Genomic DNA, 15,864 nt, shown 5'->3' with positions numbered 1-15,864 from the left:
TTTCAGGGGTAAGTGGTTCCTGGGGGCAGACGTGCCTCCGGCGGCTGGGGCTCCGCCCCAGACCCTGGTTGCTCCTCTCGCTTCGCTCGAGTCGTTTCGTGGGCGATTCCCCAACATCTCCTGCGAAGCAGGAGCAACCAGGGTCTGGGGCGGAGCCCCAGCCGCCGGAGGCAGACTCCCCTCCCGGATCTGGAGCTAACTCGGGTGTAGAGATGTCGTTGGTAGAGGTGTTTGCGAACACGCTAAGTGCGGATCAGGGGGTCAGACAGGTTGCTGAGCAGCAGCTGGCTGAGGCTGGGAAGGACCCCGGTCTGGTTTTTGCGTTACTGGATGTTATTGGCTCGACGGGTGATTTGTCCGTGTGTATGAGTGCTTCTTTGTATCTCAAGAACTACATTTTCGAGTGTTGGAACAGACGGAGCAATAATATCGAGGCCGGTACTGGCGGCAGTGGTAGCCGTAATAGCCAGGACAGCTCGTTTTCCGATCATGCAAATGCGGGTGGTACTAGTATTGAGAAGCATGGCGGAGTTGCTAGTGGTCCTGTGGTGCTCAGTGTGGATCAGAGAAACTTGTTCAGAGAAAAACTGCTGAATACTCTAGTAGTTGTCCCTCATCACGCAGCATTGACTCCTTTAGTAGCTGCTTTACAGTTTATTATCACATCAGAACCGTTTCCACAGGCCTGGCCTGGCCTGCTGCCGTTTGTATCACAGCTGCTAGACAGTTCGAGCCCGAAAGAAGTGTACATAGCGGTTTTGTGTCTGGTGGAGGTGCTACGGTCGTATCGCTGGCACGACAAGGCAAGTGAAAACAGAGATCAGATCATAGAAGCATTTCTTCCAAAGCTTGTAGAATTGGGAATGTCACTGATCCAGGGAATTCCTGAGAACCAGGCTAATCTGGAAACCACTGGTGAGATTATCTGGCGAATTCTAAAGGTGTATAAACAGGCCACGGCGTCTAATTTATCGCCATTGCTCCAGAATCGCAATCAGTTGGAGAGGTGGCTTAACTTGTTCATATCTGTAATTACTGTTGTTGGTGATGAGGATACTAGTGGCAGCGGAGAGAGCGCTGCTGGAGCTAGCAGCGTGAGTTCAAGTGGTTCGCCAACTGTTGGGGGTGGCAGTGGACCAAACAGTGCATCACACTCACGATCTTCTTCATCAGTAAGCATAGGACAGGGACTTTTGGAGCTAGCAGCATGGAGAAAGTGTTATAAATGGTCATTTACGCTTGTCAACTTATTGTTTGTGAGATATTCAGTAATCCCTGAGCTGACTAAACGAAGCCCTAACCAGGACCTTGTTCAGGAGCACGCCATATATCACGAATTCTCCCAGTTATTCATCACATCGTTTGCACCTGAAGTGTGCAAAATGTACATAGATCGAGTTCGCGGACTTCCACGAACCGTTTCGTTGAAACAGACAGCATCACCAGAAGTTGCTCTGGCTAGATCTAGGGCTCAAAGACTGATTATTCTGTTCTTTGTAAACTGTCTTCAAATCGAGTCATTATGGACAATAGTTCTGAGCGAACTTGATATGATTCTAAACAAGATTATATTTTCAAATTTGCGCATGAAAGAGAGGGATTTGTATTCATACCAGTACGAACCAGACCAGTTTTTCTATGAACAAGAAGACCAGCAAGAGTTTCTGTTTAGCACCAAGGTGACAGCAGGAACTTTTGTGCAGGCACTGGTGGCTCGACGAGCCTCTGTAGCACTACCAGGAGTGCTAATGACTGTAAATAATATTCTCGAGATTCAACTCAATAACCTGACTGATTTGGAGTGCTGTTTAGATGTTGATGCTGCGTTACAGATAATGATATCTATTGCCGAGGCACCTCCAACAGCACGAAGTCCAATCATTCTTAATCAGATGGGTAAGTTCATTAACAACTACATTTTACCAATATTCCACAAATCGAACCAACTGTTTCTGTATTCACGGTCGTTCCAACTTATAGTTACTTATGCTTCAATAATCGGTTTTGGTGAGGATGTGTTGAAACCAATTTGTGAGAATATCCTCAAGTGTTTAGATTCAACCGACGATGTTCTGACGAAAATCAACGCTGCTATTGCACTCGAGGCTCTTTTGAAATATGACTTTGTTGTCCAGACACAATCACCCACTATTCAGCATACAATGGAGAAGATTCTTGAATTGTATGATACCGACGTTGTGTCGGAAAAGCTTGCCAATGTCATGGAAGTGCTTGTATCGACGTTTTCAAGAGAGTTGATTCCATTTGCAGTCAAGTTATGCCGACACTTGTCGAGTCAGTTGCTCCGTATTTTGGATGAGTTACGAGAGAACCAGGAAGAAACTCAGGCCCGTGGCGGGCAAATTGACTATGAATTTTTAGACGAAAAAGCTGATAATGCTCAGCATATTTTGGGAACTTTATCGACACTTTTGAACTCATTCCAGGATTACGGACAAGAAGTTTCTGGATTAGAAGAGACCATTGCCAACATGGTTAAACCTGTACTTGACAGTGGTGAGGTGGATCTGTATCCAGAGATGGCAGAACTGGTTGACATTATCATTTTGACCAATCGGTCAGTATCAGAAGGACTCTGGAATAGTGTGTTTAACAGTTTCTACGAGGCATTCCAGACGCAACCAGAAGCCAGTATCGAGGCCATTATATTAAGTACGACCAACTTTGTGGCATATGGAGGAGCAGGAATCACTAAAGAGAGACTTGAAAAGATCTTCCAGATGATCCACTACGCCGTCAATGAGCCCCAGGTGGAATTACACGTCAAGAAGAATGCATCGCAGCTTATCGAGTTCATCTTGATCGCCATTCCAGACTCGGCAGCATATTCCATCACCGATTTGATTCCATTTGTCATTCAGATGCCTGGACGGAGCTTGAACATGATAGTGGCATGTCTATACCGAGACGCTTTACGAAGTCTTACTGCCAACAACAACAGTTTAGTAAACATGTTTGACGAGCTGTTGTCCGAATGGACAAGAGCCACTATTTATGGTCGCGAACTCAAGGTTAACATTGGAGCAGCATTGCAAGTAGTTTCGCTACGAGATGACAACCTCGTGTCGTTGGAACAACGCATTGCCCTCTTCCAATTCATCATCAACAAAGTGGAATTAGTACGACCACCACTGACAACTAGCACCAATTCTGCTGAACAACCCACGCAAAACACATTTGAGTTCGTGACCGAGCCATACAGTTTTGCCAGGGTAGAAGACGAGTCATCACAAATCGAGGAAGAGCTGCCTCCTAGCCTCGATGCCGCCATTGACTCTATCGACATCCGAACGATGTATACAAAAATCGTCAACGAGCTTGCGACCTCAGGCCCCGAGTACACACAAACGCTCGTTCAAAGTCTCTCCCCACACCAGCGAGAGATTCACACGTCGCTTCTCCAAAACCCACACTAACCACGCACCTGCACCCCGCTCTAACACTCCTCGAGCTTCGCTCGAGGAGCAACCAGGGTCTGGGGCGGAGCCCAGCCTCCGGAGGCAGCAAAGGCACCACCGCTGAGATACATTCTTTAGACATATCTTATAACAAAAAATTGCATTTCGAATATTTACAGAAGATATATACAGAGGGCATCTACTTTTCGCGCTTATCCTGTAAGTTGACGAGCAGATCGTTTTCCCACTCGAAGGCCTTGGATTTCGCGGACTTAGCAGCCGGTTCTGGGGTAGAAGCTGGTGCAGTAGCAGGACTGGGAGAAGTGGTCTCAGCAGCTACAGAGTCCGGTAGTTCGGCGTTCAATGGTCTTGAAGTGGACTCTACAGACACATTACCTGTGGCTTGAACAGACACCTTGCGAGAAATAGAAATCTCTGGTGATAGTTTGAAAACAACCTCGTAGGTTCCGACATGGTCGATTTGAGTGGATGGCACTTTGCCAGCCTTGGTTGCGATTGTGAAGGAAATATGGTTTTCAGCGACATCAGCTCCGGTGAGTTTGTGAATATGTTTAGCGAACTCAGCAGTTTTAAGATTCTTTTTCAAGAATCCCGAAGTCTGAGAGTCTCTTTGAATAATCAGATTGGGTGGTAATGACTGGATAGCGGACTGAAGAACGAACAGGTTCGCTGATGTGGATGTGGATGTGGATGTGGATGAAGAAGATGCAGATTCAGAGCTGGCAGCGGCCGAGCTGGAGTCCTTTTTCGACGGGAAGTTCAAAAAGTCCAAACGAGAAGTCGAACCAGTAGATCTCGATGACGAAGACGATGGAGGCTTATCAGAACGAATGCCCAATGCCGAAAGAACGTCGTTATAACCTTTCTGATGGTGACTCCTGTCATTGACATCGGCCTCCTGCTGTTGCAGCTGCTGGCGGGCGATTTCGGCCTGTTGGGCCTCTTTCTCGGCAATAATCTCTTCCCTGGTTCTAACCGGGATCTTTAAAGGAGTTCCCTTGACCACGTACGAAGCGCCATTGCTCGGATGGAGCTGGTTGCGCATCTGACCAGGCGTAACCCGCACGATCTCGCCCTCAGCACCCAACCCGGGCCAGTCTTTCAACAGCTGAACCGCGATCTTAGCTTTCGTTTTCACGCCCCTACGCGCCGACGGAACCGCCCTGCTCACACAAGCACGTCCCGATCCGAACATTCTGGAAATATCAGTCACAAAACGAACTCTGTACTCCTTCCTATATTACTACTACACACTCGTCTCCAATGCACTTCACGGAATTTTTCAACTGGTGCGGCTGTGCAGCCGGGGCGAGACGCAGGGTCTGGCGGACCCTGCCTCCGGCGGCTGGGGCTGCGCCCCAGACCCCGCTGCTCCTCTCGCTGCGCTCGAGTCGGTTCGTCGACGGTCCCAACCACTCCTGCGAAGCAGGAGCCACGGGGTCTGGGGCGGAGCCCCAGCCGCCGGAGGCATTGCCCCCCCTTATAAAAGGCTGATTTACTCAAGTACGTGAGGATCTATCTGGCGGACCACGGGCTTGCCAGCCTGGGTGATGGACTCAAGTGGTGCCCAGTACTGACCGATGTTGTCTTCACTAGTACTGCCAATGATCCATGAGTATTCGGGTACGGGATTCCAGTCGAAATCGGTGACGGCACTGGTGTGTCCTCCGTGCATGAACGTCAGTTCAGGAGGGCCGTCTTCGGCGTCTTCTGGCGTTTGCTCTTCTCCGATTCGACTGATATCCCAGATCACGACTCGTCGGTCAGTTCCGGCAGTCGCAATAGTGCCGTCTATGTGTGGACTCCATTTGACAGACGTCACCGACTGGTTATGGCCAATGAGCGAGTGAAGTGTCTTGGAAAGGTTTCGCATGTCCCAAAGAGCCACAGTCTGGTCAGCAGATACTGTAGCCAGCATATTTCTGCTGAATGGACTGAATGCCAGTGAATTGACCGCTTCGGAATGTGCTTCTTTGACTGACAGATGTGGCTGGTTACTCGAGTCTCGCGTATCGTATATAAGAAGACTCTTATCATCAGACACCGAACCAAGAAGATTCCCTTCCCTGTGCCAGTCCACATCATTAACAATATCCGTGTGGTGAGAATATACTATACTGGGCCGTATTTCACCTTCTTTATTCGTGTCCCATATAGCTACTGTGCTGTCATCCGACCCAGTAGCTAACAACCCAGCTCGAACTGGATTCCACGTCAAACCGTATCCGTTCTCAGTGTGGTGTTTCAAAGTCCGCGGAGTCTGATCCGTGGGGTTCTGAATGTCGTAAATATAGATATCACCCGAAACACTGGCAGTAGCCACGATATTGGGCGACTGGGGCTGGTACCTGGCTCGATTGACATCTCCGTTATGTGCAAACTGTTTCTTAATAACCACCTGACTCGCCACCTGTGACCCTACATCTCCGTCCTTAAACGACGACGGGTACTGCACTTGACCAACCTGTAAATACTCTTGTGTCTCGGATCCAGCACTGTACGTTCCCAGCAGGATATTCTGGGTCACACGATCTTCGTTGCGTCTGGGGGTGTTAGGACTAGGACTGTGGAGGGTGGTTGTGCCTCCGGCGGCTGGGGTTCCGCCCCAGACCCTGGTTGCTCCTGCTTCGCAGGAGTGGCTGGGACTATGGAGGGGGTACTTACTCGATTTGCGGGAGCCATTGGAACGTGAGAGACGGCCACAGCAGTGCTGTCTCGGACACCAGTCGGTACAGCGCCGGGCAGTTTTTCTTCCATTCGAGGTACTCTTCTGCAATAACCTGGTCCTCTGACTGCGATTCTGCAACCTGTTAGCCACCATCCACCAAAAAACAGCCCCCTTGGCTTCCAAAAACACCTCCAGACCCACACAACTCCTGCGAAGCAGGAGCAACCAGGGTCTGGGGCGGAGCCCCAGCCGCCGGAGGCATGCCCTCACCCCCAAATCACTCACCGGTACCATTGCCATTGCTCGTGGGATCGTTTTCTAGCGTCATTGTCGCGCGGAAGTGGTTGTATGAGCGGTGTTTACGTGGGAGATGGGGGTCGATGGACCGGTTCGCGAGTCTCAGTTAGCGGTGGACGAACGCGAGTTGGACCTAACCCTTATCTCTTGAAAAATTGAAAAGATAAGGGGTGGGGAAGCAGGGTGAAAAAGCTAGATCTGGTGCAGATTGTAAACATGAAAATATATTATATATAACACCGGTTTAGTAACAGGTGGTAGAAAGATATGCCGAGTGTGGACGATTTTAACGACAAGACCACGGCGTTTTGGAAGTGGCTGGTGGCCAACGGGGTCGAGATCTCGCCGAAAGTGGCTATTCATGACTACCGGGCCCAGAACCAGGGCCGTGGGCTGCGTGCCGAAGAGGATATTCAGGAGGACGAGATTTTGTTTACTATTCCTAGAAAGTCTGTTATTGCTGTTGATAACGACAGCAGGTTTGTGGAGTTTCTGAAATCGTCAGGTGAAGAGACAGATCCGTGGTTCGGACTAATTGCGTACATGATGAGCATCCAAAGCTCGGACCGATGGAAGCCATATTTTGATATTCTTCCTGATTCGTTCAATACACCCATGTTTTGGAGTGACGAGGACATTGAGAGGCTGCGTGGGTCGGCTTTAATTGATAAAATCGGCAAAAAAGAAGCCGACAATAGCTACCATGAACAAGTAGTGCCGCTGTTGAACAGTCCAGGAGCATCAGAGTTTTTCAGTGGTGATATCGACACATCAATCAACGCATTCCACAGAATGGGCAGTCTGATTATGTCGTACGGATTCGATATCGAACCTTCTAAAAGCACAAACTCCACTAGCAACCACGGAAACGATGGGAACGAGGATGAGGAAGATGACGATGTGGATGCAGTCAAAGCCATGGTTCCACTGGCGGATATTCTGAATGCACACACTCGCCTGTGTAATGCCCATTTATGTCATACAGACGACAACAGTGTATTAGAAATGAGATCTATCAAGAAAATCGCTAAAGGAGACCAGATTTATAACACATATGGTGAGCTGCCGAACAGCGATCTGATGCGCAGATATGGCTATGCCCAAGCAGGTGGTACCGAGTTCGATGTTGTTGAAATCAGTACTGATCTGATTATTGACGCTGTTAAAAGCGAGCTCGTGAATTCCAGTACCAAACTGACCAACCAGGATATCGACGCTCAATTTGGGACACTTGCCAAACTAGATCAAGATAACGATATTATTGACGAAGCATACGACATTCCCGTGTCCGGCGAGCTTGAACCGGAAACTATAATGCTCACGCTGTTTCTACAACTGACAGAACAGTCTCAAGGATACAAACCACGAGCGGTTCTCGAATCAATCTACAACAAAGCACAATCTGGCGAGCTAACCACCGAGTCACTCCCCATCCTCCAACGGGCCATCAACAGTCGACTTGCCATGTACCCCGCACACCTTGTGTCGGAAATCCGAAACGACCGCACCCCGGACCTCTCAGACGAGGTGTTCACGACCCGCGCCAAAATGTGCCAAGAAGTGCTCATTGGCGAGATCCGCATCCTCCTCAACTGTCTCGACTGGGTCAAAGACTGTGCCGTTCTCCCCTCGACCTCCATCTTCACCGGACTCAAGAAAAAGCGCGAACCCGACACCGGGGCCTCTGACCCGGCAAAACGCCAGCGACACTAACGGGTGGGACTATGCCTCCGGCGGCTGGGGCTCCGCCCCAGACCATGGTTGCTTCTGCTTTTCGCAGAAGTTGCCGGCACCGTCGACGCCCGACTCGAGCGAAGCGAGAGGAGCTGGGGGGTCTGGGGCGCAGCCCCAGCCGCCGGAGGCATGTCCCCCAGGGGATCCCTGTTATATAGAGATATATTTCCTAGCCACTACATAGGTTATTACACGGGTTTAGAGGGGTAAGAGAATGGTATTGTTTACACTTTGGTAGCGATCTGGGACGGCGGGGCGTCGGGGTTGGGCTCGGCGCCGTCCGTTTTGGTCTTTTTGGCCTCCGTTTCCTGGGAGCTGTTAGAATGGGGACTGTGGTTGGTGGTTTGGGGATCGAGAGGAGTGTTTCTTACCGTGGGTCCAGCCTTTCTCTTGCGTTTCTTGGCTGGTTTCTCGGGCCGGGTCTCGCCTTCTTCGAACACCTCGTCCGGTAGGTCGTAGCTGGTTCGTTGTTAGTTTGTCTTGCTCATTGAAGTAGATATCTACTGTACTCACCCCTTGACGTTCTTAATAAATATACTGTTGATTTCTTCGTTGTAGAGGGTCCAGTTCTTGCACGTCTCGAAAAACTCCTGGCACGGCCATTGGATGTCGAGTCGTTTATTGGCACCGTCGAGCTTGATCTCCAGACCGATATACAGCGTGGTAGTGTGCACAGTGGTCTTGTTAGTAGCATCTTCTCCGTCAGGTTTACCCTCACCTTCTGTCTTGGCCTCTCCATCAGCAACTGTAGTAGTAGCAGTGGCAGCAACAGGGGGAATGATTTCTCCATCGGCAATTCTGATGGCCTCTTCATGTGTCGAACAGACATGCGACTTTTCAAACGTCTTTGTATACGGATGGGCGATTTCAATGGTATCCAGGACCTCGAGCTTCTGCACCAACAGTCGCAATTTACTCTCTACTAAACCAGACCATTTCAAGTGGTCTTCATCAGTGCCTTTCGTGGCTGCCACAATCGATAGGTAGTATTTATACTGGTGAAAAAACGTGTGTCGAGTGAAGAAATCCTTCCACTTCTTCTTCCCAACTACAATCTCGTCAACTGTCAGACCCCCTCGAGTCAACTCTTGCATGATAATTTTCTGAGTCGATGCGGTAATATTGTGAGTAGCACACATCGATGGATAAGCTGGTGTGATAATTGGCATTCGATGGCCCTTATCTTGAGGATACACCCTGGGATTCCATACTCTCACCTGTAAAGGACCATCTTCAATAGGCTTCAGAAGCACCGGTTGTGGCCAGTTCCATTTAGTCAGAATATTGAAAAACTTGCCTACAATAGTGGCTGAAACAGCATTGGGATACAACTGACAAATCCGGGCTACTAACATGGCCCATGCTACACCACCAGGGAAACCAAAGACATTGGCGTAGATAGCCCGTCGTTGAGCCCACAGTTTAATTGCCCGAAGAGCGTGTTTAAACACTACAGGTTGAGGCACCAAACGAAGAATTTCGTCAGTGACTCGTGTACCGTTTAACGCACGAAGGTCTTTTTCATCGATATTCTTGAGCAAACTCTTATCCTCGAGGGTCAAATTCAAAGGCACTTGAGGAATATCCAGCCGGGCACAGATCAAATCGATCGAGATCCCCGACAATTTCAGTTTAATAATCGGTACAAACGCATCGGGAACAGACGCAATCTCCTCTAATTCCGGTCGTTTTCTTAATAATTCGTCAAACACCTTGAAAAAGTCGTCTCGCGATACGTGTTTCGGGACCACTACCAGCGTATCAATATCGGACCCTGGTCCATATACACCCAAACGGTACGAACCATAAGTAAAAATCTTGCCGCCTGCATCACGGGCCATACCCTCTGACATATTCTTTCGCAAACTGACGATCCGCACAAACTCCTGAGTCAGCTCTTGCAACAAAGCCAGCACCTGCACCCGCTTCTTCGTCTCCTCCTCCGACTCAAACGAGCCCTGCGCCTTCAACTCGGCAATCAGCTGCTCATTCAGCGTCCTCTCAGCCGGCGTCGCAAGCGCCGTCGAAATAGGAGGCGTCACTCCATACTGTTTCGAACCAGTCGACATGTCTCCTACGTTCTCCAACCAAAATGTCCAACATGAAAACATTCTACCACTTCGTGAACTAAATGTGCATTGATGCGGCGCCTGCGGCGCGGAGGGGGTTAGTGCCTCCGGCGGCTGGGGCTCCGCCCCAGACCCTGGTAGCTCCTCTCGCTGCGCTCGAGTCGGGCGTCGACGGTGCCAGCAACTCCTGCGAAACCAGGGTCTGGGGCGGAGCCCCTGCCGCCGGAGGCAGCACCCCCGCCGGGGTCTGGCCACCGAATCAGGCCCGCGAGCATTCTGCAAACGGGGGATTTCGACTCGAGCGGAGCGAGAGGAGCCACGGGGTCTGGGGCGGAGCCCCAGCCGCCGGAGGCAGAGTGGGACGAGGGGAGAATGTCGTTAGAAATGCAATTAAATATATAGGAATCATAATATCATTATACAGAGACGGTGCTGTAGCTCGTGAGGGACTTCTTGGAGGAGGACGAGTGGGGGTCGAGCAGTTGGGTGGTCTCTTGGGGTTGTGAGGTGAGCGGGCTGAGCGATTCGCCGTCGAAGTAGACGGTCGAGGTGAGAGTGGGTGAGGAAGAGGCAGAGGTCGTTCCGTAATGCATGTACTGCCAGAGGAGAGCCAGTTCGAGGGTGAAGGTAGTGGCAGTTCCAGCGAGATATGGCAGTTCTTCGAGGAGGAAGGCCGAGCGTTCGTGGTGGTTGAGAATGCTTCGAGACGCTGCTAGAATTGACAGACTGTAGCCCAGATTGCCAATCATATCGGCCAGGAACAGTGCCATGCTGACCCCACCAGTCGACCGGTGTCGGTAGTTCTTCACAATCTGGGGAAGAGGAGAGAATGTGTACAGAGATTGACAGATCCAGGCACAGACTGTTCCTACCATGTGTGTATCGAACAGCGGAGTGCCAGAAACGGCAGTAGCTCCCACAAGTGGAGCAGCAGTGGCTCCTCGAACAGCAAGGGCTGATGCTAGGAGAACAGTAGTCATAGTCGATGGTCCAGAATTGCTGGTGCTACTGGTGCTACCGCTGCTAGAGCTTTGGCCAGTGATATCAGAACTGGTATGGCTGTTGGAATTATCAGTAGAAGAAGTGCTAGATGGAACAGCGACGTGGTTCTGGTGAACAGATCTTTCGAGCATCGAGAGAATGGGTGGAGAATGGGATCCAGACCGCCGTAGATGGACAGAGGTGCCATCTTTGTTCATGTCGACATCATCGTCATACTCGTAGTTGTACGTCAAGTCATCATTGTCTTGGTCGTCTTCACAGCCAATCTCAGGATGTTTGCTCTTGTAGTAGAAATACTGCATCATCAGGGTGCTATCTAGCATAAGAGATGAAGTGGACAAGATCTTCTGGAACGTCATCTGGTCTGTATAATAGCAACCAATGACGTTAGTGATGTCGCCAATGACCCAGCATAGCAGAAATAATGCAGAGAATCCCGCAGCTCTTTTAGTCATGTACATGAGGTATATCTGATACAGACCGGCCGAGATCCATCCCGTCACTGAAACAGTGCTGGCAACCCATGACAGTTCAGACATGTGGCCATAGACACAACCTCCAGAGATGAAATAGATCCAGTTGATCAATGCAATACCGTTTTCATGAGGGTTACAGGTAGCTAAATCTGACATGGTGTGGATGAGGTTATGACGTACGTACTATTCGGAGATGAGTGCGGTGATTGAGTACGGTGAGAAGGGACGGGATAGAATCAGCTTGGAGAGTATTTTGTCGCTCTACTCAATTAGTAGTGTCAAATCTTGTACTGTATATTGTGTATTATGCCAAGTGATTGCTACTGGCAGGATCAAAACTCAGAGTTAGTCAGTATTAGACTCTCACAGTTTTTATAAAGTCGAGTTAGAACCGTTGTTTCTGAAGTAAACAGTAAACAGCAGTATTGACTAGTAGCAAATAGCAGTGATAGCAGTTGATAGTAATACTACTAGTTGATAGTAGTAGTAAATACTTATACTAGTAATATTGTTACTAGAAGTAGTTGACAGTAATACTAGTACTTAGTTAATACTAGTAGTGTTGATAGTAGTAGTAGTAATACTAGTAGTTGATAATAGTAGTTGATAGTAGTAGTAATACTAGTAGTCGATAGCAATACTAGTAGTTGATAATAGTAGTTGATAGTAGTAGTTATACTAGTAGTTGATAATAGTAGTCGACAGTAATAGTGATACTAGTAGTTGATAGTAATAGTGATAGTTGTGATAGTATTATGTACTACGATCACGTACCAACCGTTGCTATTTATTTGATCCACAACTATCAAAGGGGGATGTTCGGCACTGATAGACTTATCAAATATGTATCAGTAAGCAGGACACCTCCTATCACAGCACTGGTGTGGGAGATAATATCTGTTATCAAATATCGGGTCTTATCAGTATGCGTTGTGATTTGCCTATCAATATTAGTCTGTACACAGATGTACCAATGAGCTACCAGATGCAGACCGTAACCTTAACCGCAAACCACCTCTGATATGTGAGTTACTGGCGAATGGTCGTGCAAAGTTCGTAGATTACAACTGCTGTGTAATAAACTGAACAATCAAAACCAGAAAAATAAACAATAATCAGTCAGTCGAACAGACGCCGATAACAAAGTAACAAAATCAACAACCTAAACAAAATCGAATTAGAATTGATAGAAAATCACACTTATCCGGTTATCGACTGGTTACCGACTGGACGTAAAACAGTGTAATACAGTGTAATACAGTAATACAATGAAAAAGCGAAAATACAAAATAAAAAAAGATTGTAAAACTGAAGGCGCGGAAGGACAGCCGGCTAGTTTTATAGAAATACTCCACGCACCATGACCCCGGAATATGTGGCTTTTTTTAAACAGGGGGCATGGCGACAATCCCTACATCACCAGACATAAACATATCTCTAATTCTGAACCAGGAAACCCATCTCCGAGCGGGCCTTACCATCAGAACCCACACCAACCCACATGCACCGCCGCCTCACATGCCACTGGTGTCTCAGATGGCACTATCTCCAGCCACGTGAGCCCCCACCCACCAATGCTGCTGCCCCCGGCGCCTATGTACACATATTCTGGCTGCATGCACCTGTTCCCGTGCTGGCATCACAGTAGCCTATCGATAAGCCAAGATAACGCACCGAACGACGCTGCTCGCCGCACAGCCTAACTGTATACGGTATCCCATAGCGGGCCTGGGTACAGAGGGGGTCGTGCCTCCAGCCCGGGCCCAGGGGTTGGGGGTGTGCCTCCGGCGGCTGGGGCGCTGCCCCAGACCCCGTGGCTCCTCTCGCTTCGCTCGAGTCGGTGTTTACGTCTCCGATGCCAGCTAATTTCCTGCGAAGCAGGAGCAACCAGGGTCTGGGGCGGAGCCCCATCCGCCGGAGGCAGACCTCCCCTCCCCCGTCGACCCGGGTCTGCAGCTGATTAAGCATGAGGCCTGGAACTCGGAATCGATCTCTCGATTGGATGCATGGAATGAGGGGTTGTGGATTGACTAGGTCCGCGTCATCGCCGATCACCCGACCCTGTAGATCGGTAAATTTGGCCCCTGACTCGCGATCCAGTGGTGGAGTGTGCGTCCGGCGGCTGGGGCGCTGCCCCAGACCCGGTAGCTCCTCTCGCTTCGCTCGAGTCGGTTTTTACGTCTCCGATGCCAGCCCAATCTCCTGCGAAGCAGGAGCAACCAGGGTCTGGGGCGGAGCCCCAGCCGCCGGAGGCACACCCACCACCCCAGTTTTTTAGCCGCCAGGAAATTGCAATTAAAGTTTAAAGTTTGTTGTCTCCTTCGTTGAGCTTACTGATGACTCCTGGGTAAAGTTCAGGATCAGAGGTAGAGGGCTCGCCGAGCTGCCACGAGGCTCCGTCAACCACGGTGACGGTGCCGGTGACATAGCTAGCGGCTGGTGAAAGAAGGAACACCGTGGCATTGGCGATATCCGTGGTGGTTCCTAGTCGCTGAAGAGGGACTAATTCGACAGCTCGTTTGGCGAGATGTTCAGGGAGCAGTCTGTCAATGCCCTCGGTGCCGGCAATAGGACCGGGTGCAATGGCATTGGATTGGATCCCAAGAGGTCCTAATTCGACAGCCAGGGTTCTCATTAACGAATCGACTCCGGCTTTAGCCGCCGAAGCATGTGCTTGCATTGGCAAACCTATATAATGGAGCGTGGCCGAGACAAACAGGATATGGCCCTTATTGGCACGCAGCTGGTCGAAGGTGGCCTTGGCTGTATTGTATGAACCAAGGAGATCGATGTCAATAACCGTTTTAAAAGCACGTGCTGACAGGCCTCCGACATGAGAAAGGAAGTTTCCTGCTGCTCCAGCTATAACGAAATCGATTTTGCCAAGTTGTTTGACGGTTGTATCAACAGCACTGGCCAATGACTTGACATCTCTAACATCCACTCCGCCAATCCCAATCACTTTAGCACCTGGTCGCAGCTGCTGAATCTCTGCAGCCGCTTTCTCAGTGGCCTCGGTTCGACGGCCTAGAATAGCAGCATTGGCTCCTAACAGCACCAGAGCCTCGACCTGAACCCGACAAATGGTTCCTGCTCCACCTGTCACAAACACAACTTTGCCGTCGAAAATGCCCTTCTTATAGATCGAGGTCTCGTAGTACGAAGAGTCCAGTGTATTCGGCATTGTTTCTTCTGTATCAATCAAATCTTTTTTCCTATTCAATCACTTTATCACCCTCTCTGGTCTCTTGCAACTCTCCTCGAGATCGATTCTGATATATATATGGCACGACCCCCCGCATTTCGGCCTCTCTGCATCGAGCCGAGGATGTATGTCCTGCCTCCCCTAACCACATATTTTGTGATCGCATATCGGGTGGGTGTGCCTCCGGCGGCTGGGGCTCCGCCCCAGACCCTGGCTGCTCCTCTCGCTTCGCTCGAGTCGGGCGTACGATCCCAGCCAACTCCTGCGAAGCAGGAGCAACCAGGGTCTGGGGCGGAGCCCCAGCGGCCGGAGGCACACCCACCCGTTCGCTCACTTTTAGTGTTACCCGGCATAGATACTCGGTGTTGTTGGTTATAGTGGACTCTGCAATTAAATTAGATTAAAAATGTACTGAACGCCGGGTAACACATATGATGGCCCCTATTCCCGCACTAATATCCAGTCGACATCATGGGTCTGCTCATGAGTGACCTGTCCAAAGCTCATACCAGTATCCTCAGCGGATAGCATTAAATAAATATTTATACTCATTTATATTATATCGAGGGATATTGATTAGCCCATAAAATATCTAGCATGTAAATGCTATGTTCTGCAATTTATATGGGCAGTTCGTGAAGGAAGATCTTCGACCAAGTCTCTGACGAAGAGATTGTGATGTCAAATAAAGGGTACCTACGGATTCCGAGTGTGAGGCCCATTATTCTGAAAAGTTTGAACTGTCATGTTATACTATATATATTTATAATGAGATAAGATCCTACTTTGGATAATACTAGAGGTTACCTCTATTGCCTCCTCGGCCCACAATCCATCTGTTGATAAACCCAGCTCTTCAGATGAATCGTATCACCGGCCCCGATCTTTCGAGAAAAACCGTCAGCTGGTACGAAAAATCTTAATGGAAAGGCAGCTTCAGCAAACCGTTATAGAAGACGTCGCAGGCCTTGTC

At 49.5% G+C, this 15,864-nt stretch overlaps 7 protein-coding genes across 7 annotated transcripts; 2 read left to right on the top strand and 5 right to left on the bottom strand.

Moving 5' to 3' along the window:
• Positions 1-212: 212 nt before the first annotated feature.
• On the top strand, positions 213-3,437 carry NMD5 (Nmd5p; the record flags this gene model as incomplete). The annotated part of the gene is made up of 1 exon (XM_018881369.1): positions 213-3,437. The coding sequence occupies one exon, from the start codon at positions 213-215 to the stop codon at positions 3,435-3,437; it is 3,225 nt and encodes a 1,074-aa protein (XP_018733965.1).
• A 181-nt stretch (positions 3,438-3,618) lies between these two features.
• On the bottom strand, positions 3,619-4,485 carry AWJ20_4299 (54S ribosomal protein L50, mitochondrial; the record flags this gene model as incomplete). The annotated part of the gene is made up of 1 exon (XM_018881366.1): positions 3,619-4,485. One exon carries the CDS (start codon positions 4,483-4,485, stop codon positions 3,619-3,621), a length of 867 nt encoding a protein of 288 aa, XP_018733964.1.
• Positions 4,486-4,935: 450 nt separating this feature from the next.
• Positions 4,936-6,261, bottom strand: HAT2 (Hat2p; the record flags this gene model as incomplete). The annotated part of the gene is made up of 1 exon (XM_018881365.1): positions 4,936-6,261. The coding sequence occupies one exon, from the start codon at positions 6,259-6,261 to the stop codon at positions 4,936-4,938; it is 1,326 nt and encodes a 441-aa protein (XP_018733963.1).
• A 411-nt stretch (positions 6,262-6,672) lies between these two features.
• Positions 6,673-8,118, top strand: RKM4 (Rkm4p; the record flags this gene model as incomplete). The annotated part of the gene is made up of 1 exon (XM_018881364.1): positions 6,673-8,118. The coding sequence occupies one exon, from the start codon at positions 6,673-6,675 to the stop codon at positions 8,116-8,118; it is 1,446 nt and encodes a 481-aa protein (XP_018733962.1).
• Positions 8,119-8,648: 530 nt separating this feature from the next.
• Positions 8,649-10,250, bottom strand: PAP1 (polynucleotide adenylyltransferase PAP1; the record flags this gene model as incomplete). The annotated part of the gene is made up of 1 exon (XM_018881363.1): positions 8,649-10,250. One exon carries the CDS (start codon positions 10,248-10,250, stop codon positions 8,649-8,651), a length of 1,602 nt encoding a protein of 533 aa, XP_018733961.1.
• A 374-nt stretch (positions 10,251-10,624) lies between these two features.
• Positions 10,625-11,842, bottom strand: YPQ2 (Ypq2p; the record flags this gene model as incomplete). Its single annotated transcript, XM_018881362.1, has 1 exon — positions 10,625-11,842. The coding sequence occupies one exon, from the start codon at positions 11,840-11,842 to the stop codon at positions 10,625-10,627; it is 1,218 nt and encodes a 405-aa protein (XP_018733960.1).
• A 2,146-nt stretch (positions 11,843-13,988) lies between these two features.
• SPS19 (Sps19p) lies at positions 13,989-14,870 on the bottom strand (the record flags this gene model as incomplete). Its single annotated transcript, XM_018881361.1, has 1 exon — positions 13,989-14,870. One exon carries the CDS (start codon positions 14,868-14,870, stop codon positions 13,989-13,991), a length of 882 nt encoding a protein of 293 aa, XP_018733959.1.
• Between the last annotated feature and the right edge of the window lie 994 nt (positions 14,871-15,864).

Source organism: Sugiyamaella lignohabitans, chromosome C (genome assembly GCF_001640025.1).
Source record: "Sugiyamaella lignohabitans strain CBS 10342 chromosome C, complete sequence".
Lineage (NCBI taxonomy): Eukaryota > Fungi > Ascomycota > Dipodascomycetes > Dipodascales > Trichomonascaceae > Sugiyamaella > Sugiyamaella lignohabitans.
The sequence above is the reverse complement of the archived record's forward strand: the minus strand, read 5'-3'. Positions and strand labels throughout refer to the sequence as shown.